The sequence below is a fragment of the Dendrobates tinctorius genome, unplaced genomic scaffold (assembly GCF_039654945.1).
Source record: "Dendrobates tinctorius isolate UK_male_01 unplaced genomic scaffold, ASM3965494v1 ptg000203l, whole genome shotgun sequence".
In the NCBI taxonomy this organism is placed as follows: Eukaryota; Metazoa; Chordata; class Amphibia; order Anura; family Dendrobatidae; genus Dendrobates; species Dendrobates tinctorius.
In genome coordinates, this window is record NW_027361870.1 from 23,695,501 (window position 1) to 23,716,365 (window position 20,865).

The 20,865-nt window shown below is 43.4% G+C and overlaps 1 protein-coding gene across 5 annotated transcripts in view; it reads right to left on the bottom strand.

Moving 5' to 3' along the window:
• Nucleotides 1-20,865, bottom strand: part of SHLD1 (shieldin complex subunit 1) — a 131,425-nt gene that overhangs the window by 96,255 nt on the left and 14,305 nt on the right. For 4 of the 5 annotated variants that reach the window (XM_073553884.1, XM_073553880.1, XM_073553881.1 and 1 more), the window contains exon 2: nt 16,619-16,835. In XM_073553884.1, coding sequence (XP_073409985.1) covers nt 16,619-16,811 — 193 coding nt within the window. In that variant the 5' untranslated portion in view covers nt 16,812-16,835. Of the gene's footprint in view, nt 1-16,618; nt 16,836-20,644; nt 20,666-20,865 lie in introns of those variants that run through there. The other variant, XM_073553882.1, reaches the window with a different exon arrangement.

The window sequence follows — 20,865 nt, forward strand, 5'->3', positions numbered from 1 at the left end:
AAAATGAAAGTTTAAACCTCCCTTTTTCTCCATCCAAAATAAAGAAATAAGGATGTACATTATCATCGCATTCGGAAATATCTGATCTCAATATGAAATTATCTAACCCAAATGTTAAACATCTTCAGACAAAAAAGCCAGAACTGCTGCATTTTGATTGCCACACTTTCTCTAATAAATACAATGAGATCAAAAACAAAAATTCAAAAATAAGAGATTGAAATAAAAATTAATAAGTAGAACACAATGAGCATTTACAATTTAAGGTCTATACAAAGATTAGTTAGTAGATCACAGCATTGTGAATTACCTACTACCTTCGACAGCCCCGACACCTCTACTAATTAAGGCCCTGTCACACTAAGCGAGATCGCTAGCGAGATCGCTGCTGAGTCACTAGAACTGTGACGTTATAGCGATCTTAACAGCGAGATCCCTGTGTGTGACAGTGACCAGCGACCAGCTCCCCTGCCGGGTATCGCTGATCATGCCCGAAATGTCTGGACATTTCTTTGGTCGCTCATGTCCCGCTGAGTCGCTTGTATCGTCACGTTTGACACCTAGCCTAACGACCTCGTTAGCGACTCAGAAGCAAGACAAGGTGGGGATTAGCGTTCCCGTTTCCACGCCTATCTCGGCTCCGATTGGTGGTCACTACAGCGTCCTGATTGGCGGGCTTCCTTTTAAAAGAAGCTAACAAAGTAGCGCTTCAGGTCTTTGTTCCTGACCCGGGTGTGTCCAAGTTGAGATCCTGTTTTTGTCCAACGGCTGCGACTCAATTTTGGATCATTTGCTTTTCCATCTTCGTTGCTTCTCTAGCCAGTTAATGGTAGGTATTTTTTGAATGAAATGGAGCGCTAGTACGTCACCTTCTTTTAAATGCACGGCCAATCAGGACGCGGTAGCATCCACCATTCAGAGCTGAGAGGGCGTGAGAGAGGGAGCGCATTCCATGCCTGTGTAAATACAGCGTCACACAGTACATCCCTCATCGAGGTGTTAATCGTCAATGGAACATACAATGTGACAGGGTCCCAACGACCACGACATCGTTACAAAGGTCGCTATGACACGCTAGATCGTTGCTCCGTCGTTGGGTAGATTGGACTGTCTGACATCTCAATAGCGACCACATAGCGATGCGGCAACGATCCCGGTCGTATCGCTGTCGGGATCGTTATAGCGTCGCTAGGTGTGACGGGACCTTAAGTAGATTCCCTGACATCATTACATTAATGAATGACGCAAGCATGATGTTGTGGAGCCCAGTAACCAGACGAGGCATTGGGTCTACTGAAGACAATAGATTCCACAGTGCTCTAGTCCGGCAGCCAAGGATTACTGACGTGGCCACTATGGTTCCACAAACTGTTTTTCTCAACTCTATTTTTTTAGAAATCTACTATTTCTTTCCAGCTATGTAACCATTATATGGAGGCATCCTCTAAATCTAAAGGAAAGAAGACTTCTACACCACCATGTAAGCGGACTGAGATAGTATGGTACGTTTAGTAAAAATTAAAAAAGGGGCCTGAATTGTTTTCGTGAGAGTAATGATATTAAAGATTACAGTTACTTGATGAGTGGGGGAAGCAGACCATAGCTAGAATCCTATATGCTGCCAGAAAGCTCATTGCGGCCCACTGGTTAGATGACAAACCGCCAGTTAGACAGGAACTGATTAATAAGGTTTACTTTATTGTTTTGATGGAACAGAACATATATGCGAAAAGAGGTCAACACATGCAGTTTGAGAATGTGTGGGGAGGCTGGATGGAGCGCCCAGGCCTGGCTTCGGAGGCTCTTATGAGAGAAAGAATGCGTCTACCTACGCGCCCTTGACCCGCTGTGTTGGTACTTTAAACAGGAATCTTAAGTGGCTGTCTTGAAAAAAGATTCAAAATGTGACATGGTGTGTGATAAGTGCAATGATTTAAAGGGATGGGGTTAGGGTGGATGGGGGGAGGGGAGGGGATTTAGGATGTAAGTACAGTTATATCGCCTGTCAGGTTGAACATGGTTTATATTATATGCTAAAGTTAAATGTATTATCAAAGTTTCATGCTGACAATTTTTAAATAAAAATCATCTGATTTAAATAAAAAAAAAAAAAAAAAAAAAGATTACAGTTACTAGATTACTGAAGAGGAGTTGTTGAGCCACAGATTTATTCTGATTGCCACACCTAAAGTCAGAAAGAAAAAAAAAAAGTTCCACCATGTTAAGGATAATTGGCTTTTGCTTTCTTCTGGGTTAATATAGCAGGAGAACCGGCTGAGCTGGTTGTCTTCTTTCAGACTTACAATATATGATACTATATACTAACGGCATCTATGCAAGGAAAATCCGTGCCCTTCACGAGTCTGTTCACACGTCATCTCACCCTGCCCTGCCCTGCCCTGCCCTGCCCTGTTGAGGACCAACAATGTGGAAACAGTGCAGTCTTCAGCTAACCCAAGTCTTATTTCTAGGCTCTTTTTGGACTCAGACATTAAATTACAGGGTATCCAGGAAGACAATTTTCTTCCTTTTAGAAAATAATTTGCATAATTCTACACTTAGGTATACTTTAATAAAGAAACTGAATAAGTTGTAAGTAATCAATGATGGCTTCAATGGACTGATACTCAATTGCATGTAATAAATTAATTCACACTGGATTCATTATGGCCCTAATTAATACTGGCATTTTTCATGGGAGTCTTAAAGGGGTTGTCTGAAACATCAATATCTGATCGTTGGGGGTGATCTGCAACTCAGCATCGCCGGTCACTGTCAGTGCCGACAACAGCTGATCAGTGGAGTTGCCAGATGTCGTACCCACATTAGGATTGGTCATCAATATCTGATCTAAGGAGATAAAGGTCCAGGACAACCCCATTAATGGGGAGTGAGGAGAAAGAAAATGTGCCAAATTTAAGAAACAAACAAGTGTATGTACTGTAATGTAAGTGTGCCAATATACTCAACTCTTGCAATCTCCACTCACATGAAACAGATTCAGATTCTCCAAATTACATTGCACCATCTGTGTTTGACCTGAAAGTTTCTTTTACAATGTGAATGTATGGAACCTTGTTCTGACACTCAATAGGATTACATTGTAAAAGCTTCATCCATGTCAAACAGAACGCAGTGTGACCCCCAAAAGTCTGAGGAGCAGTGACTCACTCAGAAGAGGAGCAGAATGTCATTGGATGCCGGAGTCTTCGGCCCTAGACGCCAGGGTCGGCGGCCCTAGACGCCAGGGTCGGCGGACCTAGACGCCAGGGTCGGCGGCCCTAGATGAGTATATTAACACACTGGTGCTACAGGACATTCCTCCCCCCAGTGTATATGGGTAAGTCATTGGAAATGTTTTTTGATAAATAGGCACACACCACTTGATGAACTAGGCATGTCTTATTATTGGGTGAGCACCTCTATGTGCCTGCCATAAATGTTACTCCAGTAAGAGTCATGTCTGGAGTAAGAAATGCCGACACTATTCATGAACCTGAAGAGCGGGTGTAACCATGCCCCATCAATCTCCAAATATGCGCCCATTTTTTCAGAGCTGTGCAAAACTGGCGAGTAAACGTCAATATTTGCTAAATTGTTCTGCAAAAAAATTGGTGACTTTTCAAAGTGTTTTACAGAAACCCTTTAATAACTCAGCCCCTATGTTTCACCATCTCATACTTCATGACGTTGTACAATGGACCTAATTATTTACATTGCCTACATTTAAAAGGGTTTTGAAAATTAGAAAAACATTGCCGATTTCTTTGCAAATCTCACTCTCTTCACTACATACTAGTTTGCGTTTGGCATTGCAGCTTTGCACTATTGGACAAATGTGTTTCTGCTTTTTTTAAAAAAAAAAATTCCCTATTTTACTTATTTTGTACATTTTCATTCATGCTAGAAAAAAAACAAAACTGAAGTTCCATCCTGATTCCAACATCCAGAGCGGTCACTGATCATAACATTCATCACTCGATTTAATACAAGACAAAGTCAATAGATGATCGCTATATTGCGAGACGACTTCTATTAGGAAGGATAGATTCTACAGCATCCAGCTCATCTTTTCTCAACAACGTTCTTTGTACTTGGGAGAAAAGAACGCAAGGATCTCCCAAGACATAACCTCATTCACCTGCGCATTGGAGCGGAAGAAAAGGAGATTCATTAGTTTGGTTCTCCCACACATTGCGGGGAAGAGCATAACATACCTGGAGTCAGCTTTCCTATCTGACATCATTTTTTCCTGTAAAATCTATCTGGACATAAAGAACAAAAAAATGTGAGAAATACAACATCGGGTGGAACGCCGTTCATTACCGGAGCTGGAGAACATGTGAAGACCCCGAGGTTACAATTATAGAATAATTCTTTGGAAAGGCTAATGTGTTTTAGTTGCAGGCACTGTAATATATGCATATACGTCCATCAGTGCCGGAGTTAGACTTCAGGGGTTTCTCTAGCCCGCAATATACTTGTCTACGCCGTGACAAATCTACAATTCTAGCCTACAATGTCCAGTATCAATTTTTTGTCCGCTGCCCTGGGTCAGGATTGGAGCAAAAAGGTGATGGCTTCCAAATACTCCACTTTGCGGAAAGTACTGCAATGTTTTGTGATACAATTTAAATACAATTTAAATGCAATTTTCAATTGTAAAATCAATAATAGCAGCAAAGATCAACCCCTCAAATGTTATAATTCAAGCGCCTAAAAACTGACCACTCTCCAATGACCACTGCCGCCACACATTGTCCACGTGTCCCTCGCACGGATTTCCCTCTCTATTTGTGTAATCATAGTTCTAAGAAATGAGATCATTCTAATATTCTATTCATGAATCAGAAAGATAAAAAGTTTTATAGGTCTCACATTAAATCAAAATAAATTCAATATATAATCTTGTAGGAACTCTGTCAGGGGCAGAGCGCCTGATTCCAGCGATGCATCACTTACTGGACTGCTTAGAGCAGTTTTGATGGAATCTGTTTTTCCTGCAGTAGCTGTAGTAGAGCTCAGAATGCTGAGCTGTGTATAACCCAGCCCACACCACGGATTATCAGCTTTTTGTGTACACTGGAAATTTTCAGCACACTGCTTAACAGTGGGGGGTGGGGGGATTACACAGATTAGCCTGACTGGTTTGCACAGGACATTAGCCCTTCAGTGATAATCTCCTGCTGATAAAACACAGATTGTATTGAAACTACAGCAAGCTGCTGAGCAAGCGACATCTCTGGAATTAGGCTCTCTACCCCTACATTATACTGCTGTCAGATTAAATGGCAAAAACCTGCTGACAAATTCCCATGAAGGATCAGCTATCACCTAGCACTGAAATATGCAATATACTAAAGTATTCCCATTATGAAATATAAAGTGTACCCATAGACTATGTGTGACGGATCGCACAGGGGAAGGGGTGTGTCGCCTTCACTCACCTCTGGGGAGGGGAGAGAAGGACCCAGCAGGGATCGGCTTTCCGGCGCCACCACTTGCCCCAGGTCAGTCAGGGAACTGCACCGAGGGCAAATAGTCGCTGGAAAGGCTTCTCTCATTGGTACGAGTTATTGAGGAGCTCCCAGTGAGGGGGCTATATATCACCAGTCCAGGCTGGGGATATATATATCTAAACCTCCCGGCCATCACTGTCAGAGTTCCCCACTAACAGTACGGTTTGCTGCCACCAGTTCTTCATTCGATATAAGCCCCGTTCGACAGCAGGCTTATATCGAGTCAGAAACCCACCTGTGTTTCTGACCCGGTTATTAGCGTATAATAACCAACGGAGCTTGCAGACGTGGGGATACATGTATCGAGATAAAAAAGCAGCCCAAGATTAATTTTACATTTAAGCGCTGAAAAGGTGAACTAGAAATGTACAGGTATATACACAGAACAATATATAAGTATTCAGTCAAGAGTGTAGTGCAAGGGTAGGGTACAGATAGGTTACAATTACCATGTTATGTAGCATGTGACCACAGGGAGGCTCTGATGGATTGCAGGTCCAAATCTTAGTAACGCGATTCCCCTGGCCGAATCAGCTAATGGACCTCCTGCCAGTAGAAAAAACTAAGTCCACAATGAGGGGCTGTCTAATATTTCCTAGGCTACTCCCTCCCATATTCTATGCCCACCCCTGGGCTGAGCCGCCTCCCTCCTCCAATATCTGAGAGTATGATTTTCCAGGCGGAACCGTGGATGGCCCATAACTTTCCGCCCGTAGCTCCAAATGGGTCGGCGGCGGCGCCGCCACTGGGTTCCGCTGGATTTTATCTGTGCAGGAGACCAAATACGGCCACTGTATTTAGCTCCTGGTAGCTATGCTTTTTAACTCCATAACGCAGGGTTCTGGAGGTGGTTAAATGGTATAGGCGTGTGGAGAAAGGAATGCAGACTCCGATTATGTGCTCGACTAGGGTCAGAGATATTGCATTTTTTATTATAGGTCATTTCTAGATTCTATATCTCAGAGCCCTTCACTAGTTAGCCCGGGATCTGTTGTGCCACGATGGCAGCCTGAGTCAAACAAAGGAAGCCAGTTGGCTTGTAGCTGCACAAGAGCACACCCTTGTACTAATTGCTGGACACCGGATCTACAGTTAGTTAAAGAAAAACAATCAATGGTCTTGTGGAATCTTAAGGGTGATGGGGCTGAGTTTGGGAGCACGCATTCTGGGCCACAGCATCTGGTAGAGAATTCCATCCGATAGGAAAATTATATCATATTTCCCATATCTCACTATGCCATAATATTTAATAGGTGGGATTACCATCTCCAGGACCCAACCTATTGCAAAACTGAAGTCCCTGTTATTCTTTGCCTTGAAGCAGCAGCCACCTCACCTGGAAGAGCAAGATCAGGGGGACTTATGTTCTTGGCAGTGTCCAAGAAGTGGCTCAACCATGTGGCATACATATATGCGGTAACATCAACAAACTGGAGCAAGTTCAGAAAAGAGCGACCAGAATGGTGACCGGTCTGTAAACCCTGTCTTATGAGGAACGGTTATAGGATTTGGGAATGTTTAGCTTGCAAAAGAGAAGACTGAGAGGAGACTTAATAGCCGTCTTCAAATATCTCAAGGGCTGTCACATTGTAGAAGGATCATCTTTATTCCCATTTGCACAAGGAAAGACTAGAAGTAATGGGATGAAACTGAATGGAGGAGACGCAGATTAGATATTAGAAAAAACTTTTTGACAGTGATCAATGAGTGGAACAGGCTGCCACGAGAAGTGGTGAGTTCTCCTTCAATAGAAGTCTTCAAACAGAGGCTGGACAGACATCTGTCTGGGATGATTTAGTGAATCCTGCTTTGAGCAGAGGGTTGGACCATATGTCCCAGGAGGTCGCTTCCAACTCTACCATTCTTTGATTCTAAAATCTATCCTTACACTATGTCATTTTATTCCAAGAAGGGAATACCTTTATAAGCACATTAAAATAAATAATAAAGTAATAAAAAAAAAAAAAATGTAAATACTGTTTATAAGTTTGCTTAAAAAAAAATAATGAAGCTTAAATAGGTTGTCTGAGACCTTTACACTGATCACCTATCGTTAGGATAGGTCATCAGTATCTGATCGATGATGATGCGACACTCGGCACCACCCACAGATCAGTCATTCCTGACACCAGCAGCTCAATTGTGGAGCAGAACTACACAGCTCCATCAGCAGCATAGTGGCCACTGACAAGTACTGCACATACCCCCGCTATTGATTCTAATAAGGGGCAGATGTGCAGTACCCTGCCATGGCCACTATACAGCTGAGGCAGCTCAGCAATTCAGCACATCTAGCCGACATGAGCACTGGGAACAGCTGACTGTCGAGGGTGCCGAGTGTCGTACCACCATCGATCAGATATTGGTGATCTGTCCTAAGGGTAAGCAACCAATAGAAAAGTCCCAAACAATCCTTTCCTTAGATGATATCTCAGCATCAAGTCTTGTTCACATGTCAATATTTCACATACACATTCATTGGGGTTTCTTTTAACAGCTACAACATGTATCCATTATATTCTATGCTCCTGTCCACATGTCTGTGTTTTTTCATGGATCGTGTACAAATTAAGAATATGCCCCCATATGCTGCTCCATAGATTATGCCCCTATATGCTGCCCCATAGAATATGCCCCCATATGCTGCCCCATAGAATATGCCCCAATATGCTGCTCCATAGATTATGCCCCCATATGCTGCCCCATAGAATATGCCCCATATGCTGCTCCACAGACTAAGCCCCCATTTGCTGCCCCCATATGCTGCTCCATAGAATATGCCCCCATATGCTGCTCCATAGAATATGCCCCCATATGCTGCCCCATAAAAAATGCCCCCATATGCTGCTCCGCAGACTACAGTTGTGGCCAAAAGTATTGACACCCCTGCAATTCTGTCAGATAATACTCAGTTTCTTCCTGAAAATGATTGCAAACACAAATTCTTTGGTATTATCTTCATTTAATTTGTCTTAAATGAAAAAACACAAAAGAGAATGAAGCAAAAAGCAAAACATTGATCATTTCACACAAAACTCCAAAAATGGGCCAGACAAAAGTATTGGTACCCTCAGCCTAATACTTGGTTGCACAACCTTTAACCAAAATAACTGCGACCAACCACTTCCGGTAACCATCAATGAGTTTCTTACAATGCTCTGCTGGAATTTTAGACCATTCTTCTTTGGCAAACTGCTCCAGGTCCCTGATATTTGAAGGGTGCCTTCTCCAAAATGCCATTTTTAGATCTCTCCACAGGTGTTCTATGGGATTCAGGTCTGGACTCATTGCTGGCCACCTTAGAAGTCTCCAGTGCTTTCTCTCAAACTATTTTCTAGTGCTTTTTGAAGTGTGTTTTGGGTCATTGTCCTGCTGGAAGACCCATGACATCTGAGGGAGACCCAGCTTTCTCACACTGGGCCCTACATTATGCTGCAAAATTTGTTGGTAGTCTTCAGACTTCATAATGCCATGCACATGGTCAAGCAGTCCAGTACCAGAGGCAGCAAAGCAACCCCAAAACATCAGGGAACCTCCACCATGTTTGACTGCAGGGACCGTGTTTTTTTCTTTGAATGCCTCTTTTTTTTCTCCTGTAAACTCTATGTTGATGTCTTTGCCCAAAAAGCTCTACTTTTGTCTCATCTGACCAGAGAACATTCTTCCAAAACGTTTTAGGCTTTTTCAGGTAAGTTTTGGCAAACTCCAGCCTGGCTTTTTTATGTCTCGGTGTAAGAAGTGGGGCCTTCCTGGGTCTCCTACCATACAGTCCCTTTTCATTCAGACGCCGACGGATACTATGGGTTGACACTGTTGTACCCTCGGACTGCAGGGCAGCTTGAACTTGTTTGGATGCTAGTCAAGGTTCTTTATCCAACATCAGCACAATCTTGCGTTGAAATCTCTTGTCAATTTTTCTTTTCCGTCCACATCTAGGGAGGTTAGTCACAGTGCCATGGGCTTTAAACTTCTTGATGACACTGCGCACGGTAGACACAGGAACATTCAGGTCTTTGGAGATGGACTTGTAGCCTTGAGATTGCTCATGCTTCCTCACAAGTTGGTTTCTCAAGTCCTCAGACAGTTCTTTTGACTTCTTTCTTTTCTCCATGCTCAATGTGGTACACACAAGGACACAGGACAGAGGTTGAGTCAACTTTAATCCATGTCAACTGGCTGCAAGTGTGATTTAGTTATTGCCAACACCTGTTAGGTGCCACAGGTGCTGTTAATTACACAAATTAGAGAAGCATCACATGATTTTTCGAACAGTGCCAATACTTTTGTCCACCCTCTTTTTTATGTTTGGTGTGGAATTATATCCAATTTGGCTTTTGGACAATTCTTTTTGTGTTTTTTTCATTTAAGACAAATTAAATGAAGATAATAATACCAAAGAATTTGTGTTTGCAATCATTTTCAGGAAGAAACTGAGTATTAGCTGACAGAATTGCAGAGGTGTCAATACTTTTGGCCACAACTGTATGCACCCATATGCTGCTTCACAGAATATGCCCCCATTTGCTGCTCCACAGAATATGCCCCCATATGCTGCTCCATAGAATATTCCCCCATATGCTGCTCCATATAATATGCTCCCATATGCTGCTCCATAGAATATGCTCCCATATGCTGCTCCATAGAATATGCTCCCATATGCTGCTCCATAGAATATGCTCCCATATGCTGCTCCATAGAATATGCCCCCATATGCTGCCCCCATAAGATGCTCCATATATTATGTCCCCATATGCTGCTTCTGCAAAAAAAAAAATAAATGCCATACTCACCTCTCCTGCTCAGGAGCCGGCACCTGAGATATTCACCTGTCCGGGGTCCATCGCTGCTCACCGCTGTCTCCCTGCTTCCTGTGTCAGTGACTGTTCAGCCAGCAGAGGGCGCAGTGTGCACTAACCACGTCACAGCGCCCCCTGCCGCCTAAACGTCACTGACAGAGGATGCAGCAGACAGCGGTGAGTAGTGATGGACCCCGGACAGGTGAATATTTAATATACTTACCCCCCCTCCTGGCGCGGTCTCTGCAACCCCGCTTCTCCCACGGTCTCCCTTCCTGCCTTCAGAGGTCACATATTACTGCTCATTACACTCATGAATATGCGCATATTCATGGGTTTAATAAGTGGTATCACTGATATTGCACACAGAATGTGTGTGTCGTCATCTTAATTGTCTGTGGCCAAATTGGATCTCTGGCAGAGATTATACGTGCACGGAGAAAAGAATACACAAGACAAGGTATATCATGTCAAATGATTCTTCCCTACTTTTAATCGGAGATGTACAGTTTTTATAACAGAAATCGAGCTGTCTCATTGTGTTACATCATGGGTTCTTTTCCAAATTACTGTTTACCCCAAATAGCAAATTAGTATTGATCTCATATGTCCTATATCCGCTACATAATCATTATGCACATAATTATCGTTTTCTAGCCCGGTCCACCCTAGTCCACCCAGCTTCGATGAAGCCTAGGTGGGTTATACAATACAGAAATAAGTCTTAGAAAATCAAGAATATCTTAACCCCTTCGCACCCGAGCCTGTTTTTGCCTTCGTGACCGGGCCAATTTTTTCAATTCTGACCAGTGTCACTTTATGAGGTCATAACTCTGGAACGCTTCAACGGATCCTACTGATTCTGACATTGTTTTCTCATGACATATTGTACTTCATGATGGTGGTAAAAATTTTTAGATATGAGCTGCGCTTATTTGTTAAAAAAATCAAAATTTGGCAAAAATTTAAAAATTTTTGCAATTTTCAAACTTTTAATTTTTATGCCCTTAAATCAGAGAGTGATATCGCACAAAATAGTTAATAAATAACATTTCCCACATGTCTACTTTACATCTGCACAATTTTGGAAACATAATTTTTTTTTTTTAGGAAGTTATAAGGGTTAAAAGTTGACCAGCGATTTCTCATTTTTACAACAAAATTTGCAACACCATTTTTTTTTTAGGGACCACCTCACATTTGAAGTGAGTTTGGGGGGGTCAATATGACAGAAAATACCCATTCTAAAAACTGCACCTCTCAATGTACTCAAAACCACATTCAAGAAGTTTATTAACCCTTCAGGTGCTTCACATGAATGAATGGAATATGGAAGGAAAAAATAAACATTTAACTTTTTTTCACAAACATTTTACTTCAAAACCATTTTTTTTTATTTTCACAAGTGTAAAAAGAGAAAATGAACCACAAAATGTTTTGTGCAATTTCTCCCGAATACGCCAATACCCCGTATGTGGGGCTAAACCACTGTTTGAGCACATGGCAGAGCTCAGAACGGAAGGAGTGCCGTTTGACTTTTTCAATGCAGAATTGGCTGGAATTGAGATCGGATGCCATGTCGCGTTTGCAGAGCCCCTGATATACCTAAATAGTGGAAATCCCCCACAAGTGACCCCATTTTGGAAACTATACCCCCGAAGGAACTTATCTAGATGTGTGGTGAGCACTTTGAACCCCCAAGTGTTTCAGTAAAGTTTATAATGTAGAGGCGTGAAAATAAAAAAATCATTTTTTTTTCCACAAAAATGATCTTTTAGCCCCCAATTTTTATTTTCACAAGGGTAACAGGAGAAATTGGACCCTAAGAGTTGTTGTCCAATTTGTCCTGCGTAAGCTAGTACCCCATATGTGGGAGAAAACTACTGTTTGGGCACACGGTGGGGCTCGGAAGGGAAGTAGTGACGTTCTGAAATGCAGACTTTGATGGAATGGTCTGAGGGCGTCATATTACATTTAGAGCCCCTGATGTACCTAAACAGTGGAAACCCCCAATTCGATTTCCAACCCTAACCCCAACACACCCCTAACCCTAATCTCAGCCCTAACCATAACCCTAACCACAAACCTAACACCAACACACCCATAACCTTAATCCCAGCCCTAGCCCTAACCTGTGTACCTGCTTTTTTTTTTTTTACTTTTTTTTATTTTTGTGACAAGATCGCTGCCCTGCGATCTGACTCATAGTAACGCCACTTCTCCTCTGATCTCACACTGACAGATGATCAGAGGTGAAGCAGCGTTACTATGTGACAAGATCGCTGCCTGGCACATAATAACGCGACTTCTCCTCTGATCTCACAATGACAGATGATCAGAGGTGAAGCAGCGTTACTGTGTGACAAGATCACTGCCTGGCACAGGCAGCGATCTAGTCACACAGTAACGCTGCTTCACCTCTGATCATCTGCCAGTGTTAGATCAGAGGAGAAGCCGCGTTACAATGAGTGAGATCGCCGGGAAACAAGCAGCTTTCCCAGCGATCGCTCCCATTGGCTGCTGTGACGCTGACGTCATCAGGACCTGAACCAATCAGGTCTCAATGACGTCGGGGGTCCCAGCATGCATTGTGCACCGGGATCCCCGTGTTGTAAGGTATGTGGGGGTCCCGGGGGGCACAAAACCGCCGACAGTAGATAAACGTCGGCGCTGCACAAAGCCCATTAAGCGCCAACGTTTATCTACTGTGGGCGGTCTTTCAGCCCCCAAAAAATGGGCTGAAAAAAATGGGCTGAAAATCTTGGCTTATACACGAGTATATACGGTATTTCATTTTAATTAATAACGAGGAGATGAAACCCTGCAGGGACTTTCCGCTACATGTGAACAATCCTTTACGTGTAGCTACAGTCTGCAGACCTAATCACAGAGCTAAATGTTCTTTTTGTATCAGGGAATTTATCACCATTGTCATTTCCACGGATTTCCTACAAGTCAGACTTCCTCCCATCGGTGTGGCCACGTCATAGCCATGTATATTCAATGTTTCTGCATGGGAACAGATTAAATTAATCATCACAGTTTTACTTTCATGTGTAGTCATTTCATACAACAGGCACTGCTGCTACACTTACAGCGCGACACCGTTAATTGAGACAACAGGCACTGCTGCTGCGCTTACAGCACGAGGCCATCATTTCAGACAACAGGCGCTGCTGCTACACTTACAGCGCTATACCGTCATTTCAGACAACAGGCACTGCTGCGCTTACAGCATGAGGCCATCATTTCAGACAACAGGCACTGCTGCTACACTTACAGCACGACGCCGTCAATTCAGACAACAGGCACTGCTGCTGCGCTTACAGCACGAGGCCATCATTTCAGACAACAGGCGCTGCTGCTACACTTACAGTGCTACGCCGTCATTTCAGACAACAGGCACTGCTGCTACACTTACAGCGCTATGCCGTCATTTCAGACAACTGGCACTGCTGCGCTTACAGCACGAGGCCATCATTTCAGACAACAGGCACTGCTGCTGCACTTACAGCGTTACGCCGTCATCTCAGACATCAGGCACTGCTGCTACACTTAGAGCGCTACGCCGTCATTTCAGACAACAGGCACTGCTGCTGCGCTTACAGCACGAGGCCATCATTTCAGACAACAGGCGCTGCTGCTACACTTACAGCGCTATGCCGTCATTTCAGACAACAGGCACTGCTGCGCTTACAGCATGAGGCCATCATTTCAGACAACAGGCACTGCTGCTACACTTACAGCGCGACACCGTCAATTCAGAAAACAGGCACTGCTGCTGCGCTTACAGCACGAGGCCATCATTTCAGACAACAGGCGCTGCTGCTACACTTACAGTGCTACGCCGTCATTTCAGACAACAGGCACTGCTGCTACACTTACAGCGCTATGCCGTCATTTTAGACAACAGGCACTGCTGCGCTTACAGCACGAGGCCATCATTTCAGACAACAGGCACTGCTGCTGCACTTACAGCGTTACGCCGTCATCTCAGACATCAGGCACTGCTGCTACACTTAAGAGCGCTACGCCGTCATTTCAGACAACAGGCACTGCTGCTACACTTACAGCGCTACGCCGTCATTTCAGACAACAGGCACTGCTGCTGCACTTACAGCATGAGGCCATCATTTCAGACAACAGGCACTGCTGATGCGCTCACAGCATGAGGCCATCATTTCAGTCAACAGGCGCTGCTGCTACACTTACAGCGCTACGCCGTCATTTCAGACAACAGGCACTGCTGCTGCACTTACAGCTTGAAGCCATCATTTTAGACAACAGGCACTGCTGCTACACTTACAGGGCGACGCCGTCATTTACAGACAACAGGCACTGCTGCTGCACTTACAGCACAACGCCATCATTTCAGACAACAGGCACTGCTGCTGCACTTACAGCGTGACACTGATTCAGGAGAAAGATTCCAGCTGCACGGACAGAAATAAAACCAGCCGTATGACAAACCAGAAAATGGGCATATGGCAACACTTCTTTGTTCTTGTGAGTTTGACCATTATCCCTGCATAGGTCAGTGCAGATAGGGAAACTATTTACACAGTTGCTAAGCTTGAGAAAAGACATATGTCCATCAAGTTAAACCAAATCTTACAAGAAGAATCTACATCATTAAAAGGGTATTCTAGTCTACAAAAATGATCACCTATCCAATGGGACGACGGCAGCCAACTACTGAATTGCCAGTGCCAAAGACTTAGGATTGAGCACAAGGGGGCCTGCAATATGGATCAACTACACTCAGCAGGGGTCTTATTGTTGGGAGAATAGATACATACGTCCCAATTGTCACCTATCCATAGGGACCTGCATCTACCTTGTGAACCAGACCCTAATGCGTCATTGTCAGTGAAGAAGTGGTCAGAATCGCCATTCATTTGTAAGGTAAATCTGTCCACCACTCCCTTAAAGCTGGGTATACTAGATGGGGTCGGCATCTAGTACGGGATATATTTATGGCATAAATATACAAAAACAATGGGAATACCCTTTAAGCCTCATAATTACCTGAGACACCAAAACCGTGTAATGCAAACCAGAAACAGATTTAGTTTAATTATAAACTATGCAGCATTTTTGGGCTTTACTTTGGCAGACATCATATGCCGCGGCACCACTTACTTTTCTTACTAGGATGCCACAGATAGAAAAAAAAAAAAAAAAAAACCCAGGGCGATTATAAGCAAATCTAATGGTTTAGCTAAATTATAGAATGAAGGTTATCTATGCAATCCACGTGCCAAAAATACCCGAGTATAAAAATTACCCAAAAATCACTGTTCTGGTAATAGAAACGTTTACACCTCATAATATAATGGAGTAATACAATTTGCAGGGACATCTTGTGCATAATCTACATTTTAAATATGCATTATGTCTTGTATGGAGCGAGGTCGCACCCAGTGGACGGGCTCTGCCTGGGGGTAGGCATATCACATACATCACCGCCGTTCTTGGCTCAGAAGCCGGTGAACCTCCGCAGCGCACAGTGTGTGCTCTGGGGGGGGATTCATAAGCTTGTAGTCACACAGAGCGTCTGCAGACTTGTCATTTTAGACCGGACAACCAATTTAAAGGGAACCAGTCACCAGGTCTGGCCGACATTATATGTGGCCACCACCTTTTTAGGCCTGATAGAATGCTGTATACCTGCCCCCAGTCGACCTGCAAACCAAGAAAAAGCTTTTATTATACTCGCGTGCGGGTGGTCCGGGGGCGTCGCTGGTCTTGGTCCAGCGCCTCCCATGTTCTCGGGATGCCGTCCTCCTTCTTGCTTTGTGTGGATGACGCGCCCATACGTCATCCACACAGGCTCCCCGGCATCACGCTCCTGAATCCACAGGTCCCGCAAAAGCTCAGAGTCCCGGCGCCTGCGCACTGCAGCACTTTACTATGCCCTGGTCAGGGCACAGAAGTACGCCGGAGCGCGATGCCGGGGAGACCGTGTGGATGATGTAGGGATGCGTCATCCACACAAAGCAAAAAGGAGGACAGCATCGGACCAAGAAGAGAGACACCCCTCAGTCCGGACCGCCCCGCAGGTGAGTATAATAAAAGTTATTTTTCTTCTCTTACAGGTCGGTTGGGGGCAGATATACAGCATTATAGAATGCTGTATTTCAGCACTGAAAGGTGGTGGCAGTAACTCGTATCGGCCAAACCTGGTGACAGGTTCCCTTTAAATGAACAAAATTAAAATTGCATGAAAAGGAAAGAAGTGATAACAGAAATCCATGCGCTATATAATTATTTGACAGCGCTTTAAGCCATTGTTTAGCTAACCTGTATTCTTCAGTGAGGTCAGCGAGGAAGCAGAGGTTAAAGTGGAGCAGAAATCTTCCGATGATTTAGGAGGTGAAGACTCTTGAAGCCAGACACTCTGGGACACATTATACGTGCAGGGGAGATCCACAACGCTGCTGCAGTCAGAGGTCTCGGTGGGGGTTCGGTCTGGTGAATTCATTCCTCTCTCCATTTTTCTGGTTCAGTTAAAAGATATCTGAAAAACACAAGGTGTCATTATGATATGTGCCCTCCTGCGGGGTTTTTTTCAGTGCTTTTTAATAACTGAACTGGACGTATAGATGAAAAAGACATTTTTGGGTCCATCACCTATTTTCTACGTCAGTATCAGTTCCACTCTGCTGGGACTAGCTGCATATTCATTTTTCTAAAATTGTCCACATCACTTGTGGTTTAATAAATCAACAAGGATTCTAGGAAATAAAATGGTGGAAAATTAAAGGGAATCTGTCACCAGGTTTTTGCTACCTCATCTGAGAGCAGCATAATGTAGGAAAAGAGGCCCCGATTCCAGCGATGTGTCACTTTATTTACTGGGTGCAGCACTGATAGAATCAGAGTTTTGAGCTGTAGCATGTAGCAGAGTGGAGAAGGCTGTCCCCGCTCCCACCACAGCTATCGGTGTACATTCTCCTACAGCAGCAAGATGCTACCCAGTGGTGAGGGCATGATAGGAGCAGGATGCACAGGAACTGTAGTTTAGGCAATGATAATCTCCTGTTGATAAAACACTCATTATATTGAAACAGAAGCACACAGGTTAACCCCTTTCCAACCTTGGACGTCCTGATTACATCATGGTTGGGAAGTGCTTGCTGATCTTGGACGTACTGAGTACATCCACATGATTTTGCCAGCACCACTTCTGGCGGTTTAACCCCCTAAATGCTGCGATCAATATTGATCACAGCATTTAGAAAACAGGCAGAGGGGGGGGGAGCCCCCTCGGCCCTCCAATCGGCTATCGTTGCCATGGTGACCCGATGTCATCATGAGTACATCCTGGTCACCAGGCTACAGCAAGCCCCTTAGACTAAGCACAGAGCACGGCCTCAGGGGACTCGTGCATTGCAATGGTTTATGACAATGATCTGGCGCATAAAAATGAAAGTCCCATAGAGGGACAAAGCAAGAAAGTTTATTAAAAAAAGAAAAATCAGAATTAAAAATATAACTATATTGTACCGATAGAAATTTATGGAAAAAAAAATACATGTTTGCTATCGCCGCGTAGGGCACGACCCACCCCATAAAACTGTCACAGTAGTTAACCCCTTCGGTGAACACCATAAAAAAAAATAAAACAACCACCAGGCAAAAAAAAACAATGCTTTTTCATCACACCGCCCAACAAAAAGTGGAGTAAAACGCGATCAAAAAGATGAACGTATATAAAAATGGTATAACTGAACTTCATCTTGTCTGGCAAAAATGAGCTGCAAGACAGCTCTATTAGTTGGAAAAATAAAAAAGTTATAGCTCTCAGTATAAAGCGATGCAAAAATAGTTATTCTACAAAATAGTTTTTATTGTGTAAAAGTGCCACAACATAAAAGAAAAAAAAAAAAAAAAAAAGACGGGGTGTCGCTGTAATCGTACTGACCCGAAGAATAAAGCAGCCTTTTCAATTTTACCACACGCGTAACTGTATAAAAAACAAAAAACACAATTCCGGAATTGCTGGTTTTTCTTCATTCTGCCTCCCAAATATTGGAACAAAAAGAGATAAATAAAAAAGTCATGTGCCCGTAATGGTACCTATAAAAACAAGCTCTCACATGACTAAGTAGGCAGAAATATTGAAAAATCATAGCTCTCAAAAAAGGCAATGCAGTTTTTGCAATAAAAACATTTTAGTGTGTGACAGCAGCCAAACATAAAAAAAGGAAATACGGTAAATCTGGTATCACTGTAATCGCACAGACCTGAAGAATAAAGTCGTCTAATCACTTATACCGCACGAAGACGACATAAAATAAATACAACCAATTCTTCACCTGCTGTTGATTTGCTCATTCTGCCCTCCAAAAATCACAGTAAGGCTCAGCGCACATTTTTCCTGCGCTCTACGCTGAGTTTCCACGTAAATCTCTGAAATGTGTAATTCAGACAGAATCCCGGACAGAAAATTCCTAATAATGAGGCCCCGGACAGAAGATTCCTTATCATGAGGCAGATAGAGGCAATGTGGATGCCGTCTGACCTATGATCCGGCGGTGTCCGTCTTTTTAGATGTGCATGAAAGCGAATGGTGTCCGCCACAGTTTTGTGCATCTCTGAAAAGGAGGACAATGCTGAACTGAGGCCAGAAGGAGTCTAAAGTAACTCTGATGCCTCATTAAAGTGAATGGATCCCTCAGGGATTTCATTCGAATCAAGTCACTCAGAAATTTAGATGGAAACAACAAAGTAAGGGCTCAGTGTAGAGTGCAGGATGTGATCTCAAATGTTGTATAAAATGTTCTCAACAAAAGCTTCAAATCAATCCACAAAAAATGTCCCCCTTCAGGTCAGTAATCTGTTAATGGAAATATAGGGGACTTCCATGTTACTGGTAGTACAAAGTCTCTGGAAAAGGTAAATGGCTCCTTGTCTCCTAAAAGAAATGCAGCAAATTCTACACTCCCAAATCTCAAATGTCCCCTTCCCTTCTGAGCCCCAGTGTGCCTAAACCACATTTAGCGTCCACATGTTTTACATTTCTGTAGCAATGAGGGCGATTTTCCCTGTCCCTGCTGCCGAAAAACATCCCTACAGCATGTTGCTACCACCACCATGTTTCACTGTGGTGATGGTGTTCTTGGAGTGATGAGCTGTGATGGTTTGGCACCACAAATAGCATTTACCTTGGTGGCCAAAGTGTTCAATTTTGGTTTCATCTTCATCTGATCACAGCACCTTCTTCCATACATGGGCGAATACATAGGCCCATGAAACAATTTTTAGTTATTTGATCCCATAAATTTAATTTATGCCTATATTTTGAATCACTTAACCAACAGACTACTTAGTTCTGATGCATCTCACACAAATTGGATTACAAACATATTTAAAGCACAGATTGTAATGTAACAAGATAGGTATAAAGTCAAGGGGGTGGTGTTGAGTGAATACCACTGTAGCTAGGATTTGTCTTATTTTTCAGAATGCCAGGATTACCCACCGATCCTTAGAATGAAGCTGTAGCACTGGTTTAGTTTAGCGTTCCCCCTTTCTTTTCTTCTTCACAGACAAGTCCTGGCCACTAGTGGTACAAAAACTGCAGCACTGCAACCGGGCTCCCACAGAAATGATGGCATCTTAGGGTGCAGTTACACGGCATGATTATCAGGAAACAATAATAGGCAGGGTAACAGTCTGTCAATTAGCCCAATGCGCAAGTAAAACACTTGTTTGTCAGGTGAAATGATTTTAAGCTTGCTTAAAAAAATCATCATTTGGTGTAAAAAGCAAATCTGCTTCATAGTATGATGACAGTCTATAGGCACTGAATGCTCTATCGCTGATCGTTCTGAGCGGATCAGTAGCGCGATCGGACTGACTAAATAGGCGATTAAGGGACTAACAAGCAGCAAATCGATGTTCATTTTACAGACGCAGGTCGTCTTACGTAAATGCACCCTTGAGATAGGATAATAAAGACCCTTCAACAGGAAATAGAACAGAGTCTAAAACATACATTTAGTTTAATGCATAAATCATGGTCTGACATTTCCAAGTCTACAAATGGTTTGCAAATGCATAACAACAAATCTACTGTAAGCGGGTCATTACGCAACAGAATCCTCATTTGTAATGAGAAATTTACATGGTAAATGTCATCAATCTATTCATGTCACCAACCTGACACCCACACAAGCCCTAGGTGCTCCATCTGTGCAAGATCCCAAAAAGATAACTTGCCGGGATTCCCTAAGGCAGTGGTGCAGCTTCAGAATCATGGGCGCCAAGGCAAAGTCTTCAACACGGTTCCAATTATCACGTTTTTAATATTATTGGTCTTACCTTCTCATCGCTCACAACCCCTGCACGTCCACATACTGCAAACTATCAGACTCCACTCCCAGCAGAAACTTCAGCAATACTATATTATGAATTGAAAGATAGGGGCGGACATGTCAGTGCTGCGACCACAAAGGGGCCCAATAGGTTAGCTACTATCAATTACACAGCACTAGTGATGAGCGAAAGTGCCTGGATAAGGTGTTCGGGTCCCCGCGGCTGCA